At 35.9% G+C, this 21,633-nt stretch overlaps 1 protein-coding gene across 2 annotated transcripts in view; it reads left to right on the top strand.

The window, feature by feature from the left end:
• The window catches only part of LOC127968008 (chemokine-like protein TAFA-1), a 156,734-nt gene extending 145,454 nt beyond the window's left edge, over positions 1 to 11,280 (top strand). Inside the window, exons 5-7 of one of the 2 annotated variants that reach the window (XR_008155872.1) lie at positions 4,145 to 4,269; positions 5,713 to 5,799; positions 10,365 to 11,280. Coding sequence is in view for 1 of the 2 variants with exons in the window: in XM_052568839.1 (XP_052424799.1) it covers positions 4,145 to 4,269; positions 10,365 to 10,382 (143 nt within the window). In the remaining variant the exon portion in view is untranslated. The remainder of the gene's footprint in view (positions 1 to 4,144; positions 4,270 to 5,712; positions 5,800 to 10,364) is intronic. The other variant, XM_052568839.1, reaches the window with a different exon arrangement.
• The last annotated feature ends 10,353 nt before the right edge of the window (positions 11,281 to 21,633 follow it).

The following is a 21,633-nucleotide window of genomic DNA, read 5'->3' as shown; positions in this document are numbered from 1 at the left end:
CTTGCTGCATACATTCGCTTTTATTGGGACAGACCATGGACTTGTTTTGTCAGTTAAATAAATCTTTTTTTTTTTTTTTAGGAATCGGTGCGTGATTCCAAGAATCAGCTGAATGGATGATTCAGTGACTCGCTTGTAAAGTCATTTGTTGCCTCCTACTAGCTAATGGATGTAAACTGCAGAAAGAGTCGCAGTGTTACTGTTAATCAGCTCTTTTGGAACATGCTCAGCCCTTCAAATCCAAGGACCAGAACTTACTGATGTTTCTTCAAATGTATGTATCTTCCAAATAGCCATGTTATACAGGTGTTGTCCTATAAATTCTGCTCAGACAGAGCCTGAGTGCCCTGAATACAAATCTCTTTTTCTTTTTTTTTTTTTACAAAAAAAGTCTCACATTTCACAGGCCAGAGTTTGAATCTGGGTTTCGGTGATTCCATCATTGCTCTCTTCTTTGGAATTGATTTCTTTGTCTCTTTTTTGCTTTTTGCCTTTTGCAGGTATTACTTCACTATTTTTCAAATCGCTTCAACATTTAGAGTGTCTGAATATCAATCTTTGACTGCCTGGTAATAAAAAAGAGGCTTTTTGGTTCCTCTCAATGTATGAGCTCAGGAACATTAAATATGAGAACAAGCACCCTGTGGCAAAACACCTGTGCAATATCTGCTCTCCAAAAAAAAAAATTGCAGCATTTCGTGTGTGTCATTCTGCACTTCAGATCTATTTTACACAGTATCGCTAAGTTCGACCACTCGGGTGTTGAAACATGACAGACAAGACGGACTATGATAACAAAACTAATATCTCATCTCTTCCGTGGATGACTAACTTCAGGTATTTGTCCTGAACAACAACAAAATCCTATCTTTAACCTAGGAATAACATGTATACACCCCTGCTGACCGCTAATTGCTCTGTGATTAAGATGGTACACAGTAAAACTGAGCTGTACAGAAAAGCGGCAGGAAAAGGAGTAGGAAGAGTCTGTGGTCATCACTCTCCATTCCGTTCAGACCGGAGGGAGTTTAGTGTTTAATGAACCCTGGGCTAGTGTGTGCACCACACATGAGAGTGAAGAATTATGGGACAGATAGCACAGTCAGAGTTTGCATATCTGTTGAATCTACAGAAGGTGGCATGGTCAAATCGCAATCTGTATCTATTTATCTTTAGATTAATAATTATGTGAACTGCTCTGTCATTTTCAGTAGTTTTGACCCAGAAACACATTAACATGTTAGCCGTACTGATTTATTCAAACATAATTGAGACAAAATATAACAGATCAGTAATAATGTAAGATGTAACTCTGATTTTTATTCATGTTTATTATAGTAAAGAGAAACAATAATAATTGGTTCACTTGTGCACCACAATGCTGACATTCAAGGATTGCTTTTTTTTCTCCACAAACAACATATAATGGAGATTATATTTATATTTTAACAAATTGCTGGATCTCGGATGTAACCCGGGCTTTCTCACTTGCACACCTATACTGAAAGTGCAAGCTGTGATTCAGGCTTTCACAGAAAAGTGAGAAAAGTAGAATAAGGGTTTCAAGACTGAAACCCAGCTGTTAAAATCTGAAGGATGTAAAGCAGAGAGCTTAGAGTCTGTTTGTGAGGAGAAAGGAGTCAGGTTCTGCTGGGATTTAGCTCAGTAGTGAGCGATTATTGAGCTAAGACTTTATATTGATTAATTTTTACCTTTTAACCTTGGTGACAGACAGCAAAGATAGTGTACAGAATAATGAAATCTAAGTTGGACTTTTAACCTTCAAATCCCAAAAATTTACCGCAGAAAATCCTCTTCACTGCGGCAGAACAAGAACAGTAATAAAAAATAGGTCTGTTGGTCGACAGACCTAAAGAAATGATACATCCGTCATCATTTACACATCATTTTGTTCCAAACCTGTGTGACTTACTTTATTCTGTTAAATTAAAAGAAAGATATTTTGGGATGTGTGTCGGTACAATAGAAGTAAATAGTAACTACCGTTTTTCAAAATGTGCTATTTTGTGTGTAGAAGGAAGTAAGTCATATAAGTTTAGAACAGCAAGACAAATTTCAATTTGAAAAGGGTTTTTTTTTTTCTTTTTTTTATACAAGGAAAGGAACATTTCAGGTTTGTTCAAAATTTTACCTTATAATAAAAATGAAGTAGGTAACATGAACAATGTGAGCTGAAATAAACACTATTATTTGACATGGATTGACTTAAATGTTTTTGTTGTTTTTTTATCAGTAGCTACAAGAGCACACTAGCAGCTAGAGAATTGTTGATGTCTGAAGGAATTAAATGTTTAAACTACATATTTGAAGTGACGTGACATACAGCCAAGTATGGTGACCCATACTCAATATCTGAGCTCTGCATTTAACCCATCCAAAGTGCACTCACACACACAGCAGTGAACACACACCATGAACACACACCCGGAGCAGTGTTTGTATGACCAGAGCAGCAAAAAATTTTTTCCAAATTTTGATTTAAAAAAACACCTTTCATGTCTTAAAACTGTGTTTTAGTTAAAAAAAAATATGTCCATTGAAATGATTTCCCAGTATGCTGTTAGTGTATCGGTTTGAAATAGAAGCTACACTAAAACTACGGAAAACATTTCTAGAGCTCGTTTCGTCGAGGGAAAACACATTGACTCGAGGCAGCCTCCATTTCTGTCATCACCACGTGTCTTCCTCTCTTCCTCCTCCCTCGGTTGTGTGTAGCAGTGAATTCTCCCTGACACATACACACACAAATACATACTCAAAACCCATGCTGATTACAAGTGGGATTTTTTTTCATTTGCTTTTAGCCTGAGAGAAACTATTCAGCAAATGTTATTCAGTGAATATTTATGTCAGAATATACTGAATGCCTTTTTAATTCAGTGTAATATCAAGGTAAAATATGTGGCTTTTCACTTTTCACTTTAACCTGAGTTATCACTTTACCAATTGTAAACTAAAGAGTGCTTGCCTTATTAAATATTCAGGCTCTTTGTTCAGTCACAGAAACTTTCACATGCTTCATCAGGTAAAGCAAAACATGGCATAGTGGATTTACATGGTGACATTTCCACAGACGGACAATCAAATAAAACCGGTCACATACTCGTTGCTAGTTCAGTCAATGTGATTGACCTCATAAATATGCAAATAAGAATTGATGAAGAATGAATGTCTAGAATTTATTTATTAATAGCATGAGACAAGATAACCCATGATTAGGATGGTTAGAATAGTCCTGGTTAACGGTTTAAAGTCTAAAAAGCCAAGAATTGTCACATTGTTAAAGATTTATTTAATAAATCAGATATAGGGTGCAACACTAAAGGTGCACCAGGTTGAAAGACAAGATTTGAATTTATTCTCCTCTAGATCATTTGATGGCACAAAAACTTATCACAACACTTTCTTCAAACTGAACCTTTAAGTGGATTTTGTTAATTTGTATTCAAAATGTAAAATTTTACATTTCTAATGATTTAAAATATATACACACACACACACACACACATATTTGCATTACGGTACTGTGAAATCATAAATTATTTTGGGATCTCTTTTCAATCTTTTCCAAATATTTGTCTTTTAAATATTTAGTTTTTTGTATTTTTTTTTAATTAACATTTTAATGACAGTTTATTTATTAAACAAAAAGTATTCAGTCAAAATAAACTAAGACTAAACTAAAAAAGTAAAGACTTTGCTGAAGTGATTGTTTTGAACAAGATATTAATATAGGTATTATGCAAATTATGCAAACATTTATAAGATTTTTAAACAAAACAAATCACTTGTAGTATTTTCCCAAAAAGGACATTGCACATTACTGTTTAGGGGTGCATGATAAATATCGGCCGATATTTATTGCGCATCTCGTCAGTAAAGCCGGTTCTCTAATCAGCTGTAAATTCCATTACGTGCGTGATTTCACATAGAGCAGCTATAACTATACAGAGCCGTTGTTAACTGACAAGCTTTGCAAATCAGTGCATTAATTATCGGCCAATATTTTTCATGCACTCCTATTACTGTTCAATAAAAAAAAAAAAACGCTGTACACTACTTTTAATTTGTCCACGTTTGAAACTTGTTGAAATTTCTCTTGTGTGTGCGTGTGTGTCTCCAGCCTCCATCGTGATTGGGAAGTGGTGGTGTGAGATGGAGCCGTGTCTGGAGGGAGAGGAGTGTAAGACACTACCAGACAACTCCGGCTGGATGTGTTCCTCTGGGAACAAGATCAAGACCACAAGGGTGAGGGCTCGGAACATGCTCAACATCACTTCACACACATAACAAACACACACATACAACTTTTCTTTTCTTTTTTTTTCTGAAAAAAAAAGATTCAGTTAAAGATTGTCTTATAAGACCAAGGGACACATGTAACTCTGCACCTCACTAACCTGTTAATTCCTCATGATACCATGTGGCAGTAGCGCGTGTTCAGACAACACATCCTCTTCATTTAGTCCTAATGCAGCATTATAAAGATGCTGTGCTGAGTCCAACTTAAGAAATAGGAAACAAAATAAGTTCAGGACGTCAAGACACAAGTCAGACAAAAATAAACTAAGCATCAACTCTGACAGGAAGTAGGCATGACACAATATTAAAACTTGATGAGCAGATCAGTATTCCCATACGCTGATTCAGTAGAGGTGACAGACAGTGGATCTGTGAGAGTCATGTGACAGTGGACACAAGTAGATAGTGTTACAGGGGGTTTGCTTCCTCCTTGGCATCTGCTCGGGTTTAAACTATCCCAAGCCCTGCTTATCCGAAGGTGGCTGGATGATTTTCCAGATTTCCCAGGTAAGATCATGCATACAAACCTAATGAACCAGAGAAAGCATCTCTTGAATCATTAGTGTTAAAGTATCTTTAAACAGAATGAATAAAATAATGTGCCCACTTGTGTCAAGCAAGGAAAGTTTACACGGAAATTAAAATTATTTACTCACACTCGTGTTGTTTCAGTGCTCTTCCCTCACAACAATGGCAAGACTAGAAACTTTCAAGCTCCAAAAAAGTCAAAAGAAAAACGTCACACAAGTGTTATTATCTGCCAGAGGAAATGGTAATCAGACCTTATTTACTGATTATTCATAATTCAAAACTCAATATTCACTGATAATCCTGCCCTAAAGCTAACGTCTAGACCAAGTTTGCATTCATTTTCGTACAAATTCAGAAATTATATGCCATGTTTGATTGCTACACACAAAAGAATCAGCGGGGAAGCATCTAATGCACCTTTTTGGAATTTGGATTTGGGATGATGAAAGCTTTGGTAAAGATGACTAATCTGAGTTAATGCTTTCTAAACGTTCAGTCTTTACCTCAAAAAAGCTTAAGTATTATATGGTATATAGCATACAAATCATGTTGACTACAGCTTTTTGGTTATTATTTGGAGCTTGACAGCTCATTGTGTGGCAATAGTTGCATAGCAGTCCTTCAAAGATTTCTGCTGTTTGGTTTGGGATGACATGAAAGTGAGTAAATGATAACAAAATTGGCATTTTAAGGTGAATTCTTTCTTTATCTCTAATTGAGAATGAATATAGAAGAACTGTAAAGAAACAACCAAATTTATTATTCTTTACAAATGTAGAGCACAGGTACATGGGAAAGAAAACCCCGCTCTTGATATTAAACTTCCTTTTTTCCCCTCCCTCATATCTTTCTTCCCAGAACACCCAACCATATTCAACTTTTTAGTTCTGAGGGCCACCGAAGCTGGCTCGCCAGAAGCTCAGTGGCGTCCTTCTCCTCATCAAGGTTGGCATTTCCATTTTTTTAAACATCTTGAGCCATATGATTAGGCTTGCACATTTTAATCACTGCTCATCAAGATCATTACAGTCCCAAACATAATTATTGCTGAGTCAGTGTTTGTGTTTGTGAGTGTGTTTATATGCTGCAGATGATTAAAAAGCCACAAATATATTCCTCCTCCAGTGTCTATTCTCCAGTCAGCGTAATTTATAAGTGTGTGCACACACCAACATAATGAAAAATGTGAACGCGGCAGTCGGCCCAGTAATTACCGAATAGAAACCGATGAAGTAACAGATGCACAAGCAAACCGTCTCTGTACCAAAATATACTGTGCCATTGTACTAATGCAGCATAATTGCATGCATGCAAACACGCTGTTACACGCACCTAGGGACAGGCTCAAATTAATGAGCGTGCAAACACACACACGGCGAAAAGGGCTCAAGCATGACCATGTAGTCAGTAATAGGTGCATAATGCTGAAATCAGTATTTTGCCTCGTCGTTTGATTCTGTTGTCTGCCGTTTTGTAAGCTCCAAGGCATGGTGGGGATTTGAATACCATGTTTGTTTGTGGGTTCCCCAGCGTTATCCCATTTTCTTTGAGGTGTGCAGGGTGTATTTGTGCGTGTGTGTCTAGGTGTGCACTTCCTGTAACCTCCTAGCCTGGAGTGTATGATCTGCTTCACTGGAGAGTTGGTTATCTGTTTGAATCCAGCGCTGGCTTTCTATAAACACCTTTGACCATTTTGCTGGCTCGGTCACCTTCGTCCCCCATCTCGACCCAACACTCCCTCCCGGTCCTTCCAAGGCAATCTAGCGATGTTTGTCTATGATCAGAAAAAACAAAAAGAAAGCTAAATGCTATCACTTGCAGTATTTTTTTTTTTTTTTGCTCTGAAAACTTCTCACGCTTACACACACAAGCTTGTTTACTCACAAACGCTGGTGTGGCGTGCATTCTCGTTTTTACAAATTGGCATGTGAGTAAGAAAAAAGCCAATCACGTGTGCCTGACACCCTTTTTTCTCTTTTTTTCTTTATGTCTTACAGAGAGGGACCCCTCCTTGACTGTAGCTCCAGACAAGGCAGGCCTCTTTTGAGGAAGGCACACAGTGAAAGAGGCTGAGAGATATCCTCACCCTCGCCGTGCATATACCTACTCATACCTGTTCCTAATGGCTGTATCATTTCTTTCCTTAAAATGCAACCAAAATCAATGCATAAACACGAAGACAAGGTTTACATCCTCCCGCAGTTCATGTATCTTCATCTGCCTCATTTGAGAGGAGAGTTGGACTCAACCTGTAGCTATTGTACAACTGAGAGCCATTTTCTCCAGGCTGGAGAAATCACCTCAGGATGTCCCTTTAATCCACTGTTAGAGGCCAGAGCAAAGCATCCCAATCTCATTAGTATTTATAGGAATCCATACATACATTTGGATAGATGATGAAGTCTACAATATGGACATATTGACAGCATCTTAAATGTATTCAGTTATGGAGAGATTTAGAAACAAATATATGATTCCTTTATATTTATATTATACACATCTGTATAGTTAAATTTTACAAATATAGACATTTTGAGCCCAAAAAACTGTAAATAAAATAAAATAAGAATAAGCAGATAAATGTACAATGACAATAATTTTTATTAAATTTTTACCATATAAACTTAATATTATACCTATATATATATATTTGTTTTTTTTTTCGGCATGCTGCACGCAAAGCTATCAGCACCGGCTTATCAGTGTTGGATGTAACTAGTTACTATGTAATTAGTTACAGTACTTTAATTATTTTTCTCTTATTTTTTTCTGTAATTACAGTTACTTTAGAAATTTAGAAAGTAAGATATTCTAAAGTCCTTTTTCATGAAGAAGTTGGATAGAAGACATTGAAGACCAAACATTGTATTGCTTAGAAGTGTCAATGATACAAAGTCACAGAAATATATCATGTTTTATGGTGACTTGAAACGTAATGTATGAATAGAATGGATTGCATTATTACCAGGTTGACATAAATGCTTTAAATACAGTAAATGGGAAGCCATTATATTTTATATATCTACATATTTCATAAATGTCTTCAGTTATATACAACAGTCCACCTATTTGTTCAATTAACTCAATGTTTCATTACGTTCAGAAACATTTTATATGTCTCTAAGGTTGTTTTATGTTAAATCTAAACATTTTAGATGTTGTCAATATGTTAATATTGTAAATATATGTGTGTGAATAGTCAATTCCAACCAATTTGTCCACTAAACCAGGTTTTTTTTTTTTATGCATGTTCCACAAATACTTTTACATGGAAACAGTATGTTTATTTCTGAGAAATTGTAATGGCTTGCTGTTTCCTCTCTGTTTCCTCATTTGTCTTTGAAACACACATTCTTAACAGGAGGCTTTTTACTAGATTTAAAGAATCCCATCTGTGTGGATTTTCAGAGCAAAAGTAATCTGCCAAGTGATGGTTTAAGATTACATCACATAATGATTAAGTCAGTTTGTCCCAAGAGTCCTGTTGAACCCAGAGCTTTGACTGTATCTGTATCTATTTCAGCTGTCAATGTCACATTAAATTAATTCTAACACATTCATGCTGTCTGGAGTCTTTCTGTATGCTATACTCATTTAAAAGTCACATTCAACAGCTGCATAACCTAAACCAGATTACATTTTTAGCTCATGGAGCATGCACAACAAAACTGATATATCATTTAAGAATTAAAATGGAAATAGTACAACAAATGTCTTTGGGATGTGCTTTTACCCTGGATCTAGCCAATCAATGGAAGCTGTAGCAGACAGTAGAGGACAACTGAGCAGAGATGGAGGAAATATGGCATCATTTGCATAGATTCCAATATAACTAACCACACTGGGAGACACAGAGCTATGCATGCTAGCAGACAACCAAAGACAAATTGCATCAGGGTCACAATACTGCGTCTTGCATTGTATGTGGGGGTTGGAAGTTGCACAGCATGCAAAAGCTTTTATTTGGAGAGGAAAGACAAGGAACATTCAGCCTACGACAAAGAGCTGTCAGCTAACGTTTGCATGCACTGTATTTAAAACAAGCATTTAAGTCCAGCAAATCGGCTTATTGTACACAAAGAGATTTTTGCATCCTTTGTCAAAGCAGCAGCTGTATTCCCTGTCTCATGTTAGCATTGGTGCAGTGCCACAGGAGTGCAAGATATTACTGATGTTAGCCAGGGTGCTGTGTTTGGTTGTCATTGGCTGGCTAACCTCTTTTGATTGGCGTGAACTGGTCCCTTTCCAGAGGGGATCTGTTATGATGGACAGCTCCTCCTCTGCCGTGCCTTGCACAGGATGATGGGAGCACACGGAGCGTAACTCTGCCGCATGATAGCTGTCTGTCTGTTGGGTTATAGGGTGCCCCAAGGGGTGCTTCTAATTTCTGTCCCCAGTCACTCTCTCAGCCTCTGTCTATGTCTCTCTCTCAATCTGTAGCTCACACCTGGCTGCCTGCCTTCACATCTAGACAGAGAAATGTCAGCATATGCTTTATGTGCTGAGGGCGAAGCCACAGGCTTGAGCATTTAATTAGCTTCATTGCACTACTGACATCATGACTTTATGATAAAAACACCACCGAGCTCTGAGTGGAATGGATTGATTGATGAATGCATGAATTATCTATCTATCTAGCTATTTATCTACCTATCTATCTATCTATCTATCTATTTATCTATCTTACTGTCTGTCTGTCTGTCTGTCTGTCTGTTATATATCTATCTATCTGTAATCTTATCTATCTGTCTGTCCATCTGTCAGTCTATCTATCTATCTATCCATCCTTCTATTTGTCTGTCATTCTCTACCTAACTTCTCATTTATCTCTCAGATAGATAGATAGATAGACAGACAGAAAGACACTCAGCAGTGGTGTCATAATGTAAGTGGCGTGTTTGAGATTGATATTAAACATTGATTGTGTGAGGACTGCGACATGCTCATTCAGCGACAAGGTTTTTGGAAGCCCATCAAAAGACGATTTGCGCTGACATTAGATTGGCTAATCGTTAGTGACTGTGGCTGTTATCGTGCATTTCCTCCAGTCTGAGGAGGGAGAAGACAAATCATTAATAACGGTCTGAGTGAAGCACAATGTAGCATTGAGAGCAAGACACGCTCACCAGACAGACTAAATAGGGGTCCCTGAAGTCACAAAGAGAGAGAAATCGAGGGATGGAGAATCGGAGAGGAAGAAAAGAATCTTATTTCCCTCTTGGCAATGCTACTGAGCTCTTTTCACTGTGCAGTGTAAACAGGAAACATACAGAGACGTGAGATGGCAGATGGGCAACTGAAAACATTACGCGCTCTGTGCCAATCGCTCCATTAACAGTATAGACATGTTACAGTAGACAAATTACAATCATCTACACACAAACAATAGTTTCACAGTTCAAAGGAGCTTTCTTAGCTGGTTTGAAAATCTGGGATTCGTTCTTCACAAGCATTTCACCTTTGTTCTAAGCATGCGTGTGTGTTTTCTCTCCCTTTTTGTCTGTTTTTAGATTCATCCCCGGACCTAACAAAGAGCTCCTTCACAGGCAGTGAATGTGGATTCTTACTGTCAGAACGGACGAAACCATTCATTCCTAGAGGTGTTTGACTGGATTACCTGTGAATGGACAATAAAGAAGGACATTCTTGGGGATAAAGACCAGATTTGCTCATTCGGTGCCAAGGAATATGACAAATAGAAATGAAGCAGGCTAATCATGTTTTTGATCAATAAGCCCAACACTGCAGACTCAACCTTGTCCAATTCTCTCGATTTTCTGCGTTTCTCCTCAACACCTTCCTCTGCTTCTAAACTCGTTCAGCTTAGGGGAGCCGTTTACTGGATTTCAAATTATATTTGATATATTTGAAAACTTTATGTCCCTAGGTAAACTGGACAATCCTGATATAAGCTGTGAATGGCTGTATGAAGGATCATGACGGATAAGCACCGGTCTGTGAAAATGAGGTGGAAATCAATAGGAGATTTTTTTTTTTTTTCATCCTGCTACCAGTTTGTTGTTCTGTGTCCACTCTGGGTTTGGTAAAAGACTAGGAGCTCATGAGGCCCTGCTATTTCCCTCCACTTCTGAGTTTACCGCTCACCGCTAGTGTCCACGTGCTGTCCAATTGGGGGTCCCCCAAGTCAAAGGTCACCTCACCTTCTACACCTACTTGGACCAGATATCTTTTTATTTGTCGGCATGCTCAGTGTATTTTGTGGGAGCTTTGTATTGAAAGTAACTGTATATATTTCTGTATATATACATATAGATACATATTAAAATACATCATATGGCGATCTATCATGCCCTAAAACTGTTCAGTGGTTTTGAATTAAGACTGTATTCATGATTTTGTTTCCTTGAACTACTGGATTAATCCCTAATTTAAGGCTCTGTGAAAATACATATTCTCTTGATGTAACGGAAATCTAGCATTTTTTGAGAATCTGTGAAAAAACAAAAAAACAACACTGAGGAAAATTCACTAAACAGTTGCAACACAATATTTCAACGCAAACATCTTTAGCACTAATATAGCCCTGAGCTGTAAGTCATTCATTTTCAGCCCAAACAAACAAGTTTCCAGACAAATTAGACTTATAATAAATTGAGGCTTATTCACAAAACTGCTACTACCGCTGGCGGAAATCAGATGGAAAATTACTTTATGTACATTTTCTACAGATCATAACAACAGTTATTCAACAAGTAATGAGCAAATAATGGAGAAGAGCATGTGTGGAGTGGTCGACCACACTTGGTGCTTTACGGTCCCATTAAAATAGTGTATAAACTGTGTCCTCCACAACCATAATGCACAGAAGCAACCAGCTAATTTGGGAATTGTGACATGCAGATTTTCAGGTGCTTTTGTTCTATTATCTATTGTTGCATAATTCTGAATCTGGCAGTTTAACACAACATACAATGGAATGAATTGCCTCTGTCGGCAGACGCAACTTATTCTTAGTGAATTTCCCAAAGATATCTGTATATTGGCCCAATAAAAGAGGCCTCAGTCACCTACTGGAACTCATTTTAACATTCATATATGCAGGTCTAACTCCAGTTCAATCCATGATCCAGTTTGTTCTATGCTGTTCTGAGAATAGAGGCTTCATTGTGCTTGTGTAGGTTTCATAAGTACAAGACAATGGAAAACATTCATTTTGTTAAAGGTGATAACCATGATAACCAAACACTGAATCTGTGTCACTGGACAGAAACCTGAATCAGTTTGGAAAAATGAAGCCCTAATTTGGCAGAGTCCGTGCAGTAGGAAAGCATTTGTTGTTTTTTTACCATCTGAACAATGACCATGCCGTCACATGAATCGTGCAGGAGATGGCCATTCAGAATGCTTTTAGTTTTCTGTGTAATCCAGTTTCTTTGGTTGGCAAAAAAGTGGGCTTCATTTCTCTTTACTGAAATTAGTAGACATGCAACTACAGTAGCTTTGGTAGATAAACATTCAGCCTTATCAGAAGCAAATCAATATTAAAATGGTTTCCTATAAACTGTGTCTACCTTTATGTCTCTATCAGTAATGCTGTTCTCTGTTGATTAGCATATATATATATATATATATATATATATATATATATATATATATATATATATATATATATATATATACATATATATATATATATATATATATATATATATATATATATATATATATATATATATATATATATATATATATATATATAACATTTTTTTTTTTTTTTTCTTTTACACACATTGTTGACATTATGTCATCTCTGTATATGGGGAACACTGATGTTTTAAACAGACTAGATGTCCCAGTAAACAATTACATTTTTAGTTTCTCACACTGATAATCTCTTAGTGAAAGATTAGAAGTGAAAAACAATGTTGAGTCACTTAGATACAGTTTTTCAATTACTTGCCTATTTTGGTCCACTAAAATATATGTATAGAGCCGAAAATAATTCCAAAAATGAAGAACAGTAGTATCCTTCCTGAATGAATCAGTGTTTTTGAATGCATCGCTTGAGTGAATCATTAAATGAAAGAATGAAAGGTAATTATTTTTTATTTATTTTTTGCTGCCACCTACTTGCTTAACAATGAAACCTGCGGGGGGGGGGGTCAGAATTCAGATTGGAGAATCAGAACTAAATGTCTTTCAAAGTATTCCTCTCATATACAGTAGCAAAGCTGACCTCCACTGTTTTCTCTACGATTTTTGCAGTTGGGACCGAGAACTTGTCTTCATCAATGAAACATTATACAGAAGTTGCGCAGTTTGATTTGTGTATATATACTGTAAAAATACAGAAGATGAAAATCCATATTGTGGGCGTTATTCAAATGCTTGCTCGTGAGGAACTTTGAGGTATGTGTAATCATGGTGCATGCCCTGTCTAGTGAAGCCTTTTAAACAGGAAACATATTAAATGCTAAAGCAAGACGACGTCCATCTTTGCCTACGGGGCAGTGTTTACATTCTGTATATACAGACATAACTGGATCTTTAATTTATTGAATTCCCTCTGGCAGGATGCATTTATCAGCATTGCCCATTTTGTTAACTTATTCAATTAGGATACAGATTTTCAGTTCTACACCACGAATATCCCCATCTGACTCCCATTATAATTCTTCCTTACTGAAATTCTTCAGGTTTGCTTCCTCTCCTCAACAAGTATATTATTAATCATATAATATAAAAAAAACTCGTCTTTTTTTGTTTCAAGTCATTTTTTCTATCAGCTAAGTCACAGAGGGCCAGAGATTGACAGCTACATCGATCTCCCAGTAGTTTTTCCAGAATGCTAAGCAGGGAATTACAAACAAAAAGCTCTGTTTTCTCTTCTTCAATGAGGCGTTTCCTCATTTTGTTGTTGTTTTTCTATCTAAAAGGATACAGAGCAGCTCAGAGCCTCAGTGTGCATTTAATGCCGTATAGGAGCCAGGAACCCAACAGCAGACCTTTCACGAGAAAGATGCCGCCGCTGAGACTGAGTGGAGGAAAAAAAAACTATGGAAATGGGAATCAAGGGATATTTTTCTATGTGTATTCGGGGTTTTAATGTGGATGGGTTGTAATAGGTGCTTTGGGATGGATGCTTAAGGAAGCGCTCTCAATTCTCTTTCATGCATTTGCTTTTTCTGTGTACGGAGTCATGCTGGAGTCTTGCTGTGAAGAGAACCCTGCTTCTTTTTAGAGTGAGAACTGCCTAGTAAATAGATAAATGAATGCATTTACCACCGTCCAATTCTTTGTTATTTTGCTGAAGAAACTTCAGTCGAGTTCTTAGAAGAGGCTTCTGCTCTTGGGTTCCCTCATATTTATTTATGACCACCCATTGTATGGTTATTAGAATGGAAAGGTTATTGTACATAACGACATCACAGGCCATGTTTACAATGATTGTGATAATCAATGCTATCGTCAATAGCATTGATGAAGTAAACTGTAACTTGATGCAAATATAGTCATATTTGAAAGAAGCATAAATGAATAAAAGAAATTATTCACCCCAAAATTTAAATTCAGTCATTTTGTCGTTCCAAACCCAAATGACTTTCTAAAGCAGATATTTCTTGTCTGTTTAAGAACATAAGTGTTGTTTTGGACACCACTGATTTTCAATAATCATTTTTAAGTTAAGACATACAGGTTTGGAAAGACATGAGGGTGAGTAAATGACAGGAAAAGTTATTTACTCCATCTGAAGCCCCAGAGGCAATGTCTTCTTATTGTGACATCACAATCATCCTAAAAAATAAAAAAAGAGTAAGTATTCAACATCAAAAGATTAACACGTTCAGGAGTGTCAGAGACTATGATCATGGTGATACATTTCCTCTCCGGTTCATTCTCTCCCTTGTGTTCCCTCAAAACAAACTAAAGTTGAAATGCACAAGGCATGAGACAGGCCAAACTGTGAAATCCATCATTTTCTTCTTGAGTGGGTCTGTGTTATACATGACAAGTCCTGTCCCTTGTGGGACACACAGAAAATTGCGGTCGCTGTCTCGTGCAAGATTTCCGCCTTCCACCATCCTATTAAGCTCAGAGTAATATTTCCACAGGTTTCACAGAGGATCAGTGAGATGTCATCTGAGAGAACTTAAATTGTACAGCATACAAAGATGGTTAGACGTAGCTGTCCACTGCCGACAACTTTTGGTGTGAAATGTTGATTATTTTAAGTTAGAGCAGTGGCTATCAGCTTTTATTAATCAATGGCCATCCAATATCTAACTCAATTTTCATAAGTGGAAAAATAAATTATTACTTTATATTTTTGACATGTTTTCAGGTACAAATATATAAAAATTCTTAAATCAATAATACATTAACTTAAGAATAAGTTCTATAAGATATTAAGCCTTGTTTAAAACAGGAAAAATATCTGTCAGTAAGGTAAAGAAAAATAATCCAGATTTCCTATTTAATTATGTTTATTTTTCTTACACCTTTTGCAGATTTGTATAGGACTGTATATCTTAAGTCATTTGCTTCTCAAGTAAATGTATCTTGATTTTTAATATTTGTACTTGAAAACAAAACAAAAATAATAAATGAGAGTATTTTTTGTAGTGTATAAGGTAAGATATTTCTGGCAATAGTTGCTATTATATCTTAAGTAATTTTATACTATTAATAATAACAACAAAATATATTAATTTATACATTTGTAGTCTTCCATGTCTCCTCTTCTGTAGCTTTTTAAGGCTCACAATCTCATAGTATCTCACTATAACCAAAGTACTGTTTCTCACTGAACTGGTCATAAATTTATCTTAATGTGAAGAACAATTCATTTTTTAAAATAGGTTGCATATTGTTTTGACAATTTAAATAGGTTTTTGCAGCTTTATTGAAGTCTTTTTGATCAAAACAACAAGCTTCACCAATGGGAGAGCTTATGGATTATGGATTTCATCACAATATTCTTTTCATGTTAGTTCATAACAAATCTTTTTTCATCCGACATTTATTCTCATCTACTACCTATAATATTCTTTGGATGTTCTTGATGTTTTTCTGTGGCACTTGACAGATTTAATACACATGCAAAGCTCTTCTCTTTTTTTCTCTTTATTTATTTATTCATACAGTTGTTTTCCTAAACATTGGTTTTTCATAAAGAATTAATATGGAATATTTAATCAACATCTAGGAGCTAAATGTTGCATTTGAGAATAGCCTACAAAAAATGTAGTTAAGAAAGTTTTGTCGTTTAAACATGCTGCAAAAACAAAGTGCTATACAGAGTAATTATACAGTACATGTAGTATATGTGTACATGTAACTGTACCGTTTTCATAAAAGGAAATGAAAATGACTTCTTCCAGGTGGACAGTCTCAGTGGAGAATGGTGATGCTGTGCATGCAGATATTTGTAGGTGCCCAGCAAACAAAGGAGCCAAACCCTGTTAGTGTGTCATTTTTAATACAGACTATACTGAATACGAAACAGCACATGTTTGTATGTGTAAAGTGAGGAACATATCCAAAACCCTGCTCTATGCCACAATACAATCCCACTTTGCAAGGCCAGAAGATCAATAAAATCCAGGTCAACACCGCACTCCTGCTGGGTCATCAGATTCACTCCTGACAGCAGGCCGAAGACTTCACTACAGCAAGTACACAAACGTTTGTTCAGCTATTCAATTCAAAGGTAGAAAGTGCTCATGCTCTAGGCAAAGGAAATTGATTATTTGATTCTATGAAGTGAAGCTCTCTCGTCAAACCATGATTATCTGACCCATTTACAGTAAATGCTATGTTTCCTATGGTAAGCTGCAATGTGTTTATTTCCTGTACCTGCAAACGAAGTGTTCTATAGAGGTGTCATTAATGTTTAATTAGTGTTTTCGTTGTATTTGTGAGCATGAGACGCTCAGTAACATTGGAGCAGCACAAGGAAAGGCTCATTCCTCTGGGGTCATTGCTGGATCAAGGATGTTCCTTTAATCATAACTAAATAGCAGAGCGTATTTCTAAATTTAGCTTCAGATTCACAATGAACTGGTTTGAAGGACACTTTCAGGCTCTGGAGAAATACATCAGGGTCAGTGGTTTGTTTTGCTAGCAGCACTGGGGTTTTCACTGTTCGTATCACTCTGCTTGTCAGTGTCTCCTAAGATCTGACTGTCGGTCTGTGCATTAGTGCTGGGGATTTTTCAAAGACTCTTTCTGAAGGTTACCTTTATACTCCAGTAGGTGGCGACACCTGACGGTCTTTATGAGTGAATCATAAGCTCATTCAGTGAAGTGATCCAAAAACGCTGATTCGTTTAACAACAAAACTACAGGGCGTCGTTTTTAACAACATATCGATTGTTCAGCTAACATTAAGAAGACAAAAACTCAATAAAACCATTTTGAAAGTTGTGAGCTGTGAGCATTTCACGATTTAGGACCTTTATACAGTGTATCCTATAAAAACTGTCCATCCCTTACAGCCTTGTTTCCATTTGTGTTAATTCAGTATGGCATCTTAATTGACTAAGTAAATCCTGATGTTGTCTTTTTTTTCTTTACATGACTCTTTCTTGTGTGATAGGGCTTAATAAAAAGTATGCTTAGCCCCATATCTGTATTTTTGATTTATTAGTTCAGTAGCAATAGCATCTACACTGTCCAGAAATGATTTCCCACCTAACACATTCCCTCACCTCGTGCTTTAAACATTAATCCAATTCATCGCTTCTAATCACCTTACGTTCGTGCCTTTACTTTCTACAAATAGTTTGCATAGCCAACTCGAAAGTGCAAGAGTCAAAGAACGCTGTAATTAACGTGGACGACTGCGACACCTAATAAGAGATCTAATTAAGAAAATGAATAAGGTGTCAAGGCCCTTTCAGAGTCGCTTGGACAGGAAGATTAATCGCTCGCTGAGCTAATTTGATTTGTGACAACGAACAGGATGACCTGGCGAGTTGTTTTAAAAAGATTCCATACCCAAGAGCATATGACATTAATAAAACATGAATGGATTGGACTAGAGGAGGGAAAGACCCCCCTTTTCATTTCAAAAGCTCAATGGATCACCTTTTTTAGCCGTTAAACAAGGGAAAAATTGACTGAACCGCTAAGGGCCACTGGGAAGCCTGTCTGCGAGGACTCATATTTCTGTATATAGGCTACCTCAAGGAATTACTACTAGTCTAAATATTGATCTAGCTATGTTTTGATCTCGTGGTTGGTTGGTAGGAACTTCATAAATCCCAAGGGTTGATTTTTTGCAAACTTTTGTATTTTTATCATATCAAGGTCACACAGTCTTCTTTTTAAATGCCTTTTTATATATGCATTTTATTTTTGCTTTCAAACTGAAAATATGAAAATAACATCAATGAATAATGTGACATTTTAGAAATACAACATTTTGATTAGTTAGATAATCATGACTCATTTTACTGTTTTGAGGTTAGTTGCTAATTATACTTGACATTAAACAATGAGATAATATATAAAAATAAAAAAATGTGTCAGCAGAATTGTTTTATTGTGCATCACTTCCTGTCACAATGCCAAAACTTTGACAATATTATTTTGTGTATTTAGGTTACATAAAATGCTTGGTATGAAATAAAGGATGTTTGTTTACAAATATTTTAAATGTTACTCACTGATATTACTTATTCACCCTCATGTCATTCCAAACTTGTCTGACTTACTTTCTGGAATTTTTGCAGAAGATGTTATGAACGTTGAATGTCACCAAAAAAAGAGACATTTCCCAGAAAACTTCTGAATCTCAGAAGTTTGGAATAACATGAGGATGAGTAAATGATGGCAGGATCTCTTTAAACATAAACCGTACATCATATGTGTAGTAACAACTTTAATGTTGTTTAGAAAAAATGTTATAATTCTTCTGTGATGCATAAATACAGGATTCATTTTCACATTATTTAACATAATTTTTGTTATAAGAGTGCAAAACTACATTCTCTAAAGGTCCACATGGTCAAAAGGCCCCAGAATGAAAGAAACAGACAGTTTCCATCAGACAAAGCTGTATCAAAGTGCATTTTCATAATGTACTGCAATGCATTTATAAGAAATCTGAAAATGCTCTGGAGAGAAGTCTTAATGCTTTGCATGAAGGTCTGCATAAATGCACTGGAGTCAAACTGATAAAATTATAGCTGACACTAATAACTGTGTGATTAATGTGGACTACAGAAGAGGAGACATATGTGGGTGGTTCCTTTGCTCATGTGCATATCCTCTGTTCAGCATCAGTGCCTCGTGTGCCCATGGATCACAGGCTTTGAAAGCAGATCATCGTTGCTGAGACTCATCAATCATGGAGGTTTCTGCCTCTGAATGAGCAACCACCCGAAAGATCACATTCAGAATATTCATCCGAGTAGTGACAGTAAAACATGGCAGATTTCATACACAAGTCAGCTTACTTGAAGCTTCGTCTGATTTTAATTTAAATTACACGCTGTAAAGACTGTCAGGGGTACACTGCAGGCCGTTTTGATGAATTGCACCTACAGCATCTTACTGACTCCCATACTTGTCTTTCAGCTTCTCATCCAAACTTCAATCTAAAAGTAAAATAGATTTTCCATTCCACTCCTTTAACCATGAAAGGCAATCTGTCCTCCACCATCAGTCAGAACGGACATATCAGGACATTTTCTCTGAGCAGGCAGCGCCTCCTCAAAAACATTCAGATCAGAGAATAACTGACAGTACTGCAAAAGAAAAGCATGTTTAAACATTGTGTAAATCACCCATTTTTGTATGAAAATACTGTTCATCAGTGACATCAACAGATAAAGGTTCAAACAGAGATTAGTGGTGTATGAGGGGAGTGAGCAAAAATAGTTTAAAATGCATTTAAATACAAAGTCCAGGCTGCTGTGATTGAGTGGACTAATTAAACTGAAAGCAAGTTGTGTTTGTTTAAACTAGTGCAAACGATTAATAACATCCAAAATCAAAGTTTTTGTTTGCATAATATATGTGTTTGTTCTGTGTATATTTTTTATGTGTATATATAATACACACAAACACACACACACACACACCGGTATATATGTTTTTGGTAACACTTTAGAATAAGGATCCATTAGTTAATGTTAGTTAACTACTTTCGTTAACATGAACTAAGCAAGAACAATCCTTCTACAGCATTTATAAGTCTTAGTTCATGTTAATTTCAACATTTACTAATGCATTATTTAAATCAAAAGTTGTGCTTGTTAACATTAGTTAATGCACTGTGAATTACCATGAACTAACAATGAATAACTGTATTTTCATTAATTAACATTAACGAAGATGAATAAATACAGTAATGAATGTATTATTCATTGTTTGTTCATGTTAATTAATACATTAACTAACATTAACTAATGGAACCTTATTCTAAAGTGTAACCATGTTTTTATTTATATATGTCTATATTTATATAATTTGTATTAAAAAAACATATATTTAATATATAAACATAACATATTCTTCTGAAATATACATGCATGTGTGTGTATTTATATACACATAATAAATATACACAGCACAGATACATATATTATGGAAACAGAAAAACTTTTATTTTGGATATTATTAATTGTTTGACAGAAATAATTGAAATATTCATAAACCGGGTTTATATTGGGCTTAATAAACACTTTTAAAAATGGTAAAATAAATAAAATGGGGGAAAAAAATAGTATATGTATATATATATATATATATATATATATATATATATATATATATATATATATATATATATATATATATATATATATATATATATGATTAATAAAATACAATTTAATATAAATAAATATAAATATTATAGTACTGGTTGCTTTATAATAATATATAAATATGGTGTTCCGTATGTCTTTAACCTGGAAACCATGTAAGCATTCAATCCAATTTGATTTAATATTGGACTAAAAACATTATTTGTGAAAATATGACACTTTGTTAACATACAGTGTGCTGCTTCATATCAGACTTCCTTTTAGGTTGTGGCTGTTTATCTTTGCTCTCCAGTTATTTTTTGTCTTTCATTTTTCTTTTTCTAGGATTTTAACACCTCTCAAATCTCTTTCTACTCCTTCTAACACCCTTTCGAGTGTTAACTTATTAACCGGTTGTCAATATGAGTTTTATCTTCAAGGGTGCCAGGTATTAGTAGAATAAATCCTCTCAAATAGAAGATAAGGTCAAACTCTGAGCCAGGTTGTTGGGGACAGTTTGAGTAGACGGCGCTGAATGCACTGAGTTATGCAGAGTAAATTAATCACAGCTCATTTTACATTTGAATGGGCAAGCTGGCATTTTCCTTGTCTTCCTCCATCAACTGGCAAAAGTGTTTTATAACCCTATCTGCTTCCTCATGATGAAGCGGAATAAAAGATCATGGAGGAAGGAAGGCCATTTTGACAGGTTGAGTCATTATTCAAAGCCTTATTTAATATTAGCACCAAATTCTGCTCTCGTGAAGTCTAAAGTTCAGCCTGTTACATCACACACGCACTAATGCCAACACAAGCATATGTATTGTTGGCACACATGCATGAGAAGGTAAAAAGTGGATCAGTTAAGTAGCATGTGCATAGGTGTGAGTTTATATCCTATGTTTGTGCGCGGAAAAGAAGACTGACATTCTGGCAAACGCAGAGAGAGAACTGTGTGTGACAAGACTGTGAAAAACAGCTGCGAGTGCTGCTTCCTTTAGGACTTCTGGTGCTAAAAGGAAGTGCTCTCATAAATATTACACTATACTTCCTTGTATATAGC

This window comes from Carassius gibelio, chromosome B11, assembly GCF_023724105.1.
Source record: "Carassius gibelio isolate Cgi1373 ecotype wild population from Czech Republic chromosome B11, carGib1.2-hapl.c, whole genome shotgun sequence".
Classification (NCBI taxonomy): Eukaryota; Metazoa; Chordata; class Actinopteri; order Cypriniformes; family Cyprinidae; genus Carassius; species Carassius gibelio.
The sequence above is the reverse complement of the archived record's forward strand: the minus strand, read 5'-3'. Positions and strand labels throughout refer to the sequence as shown.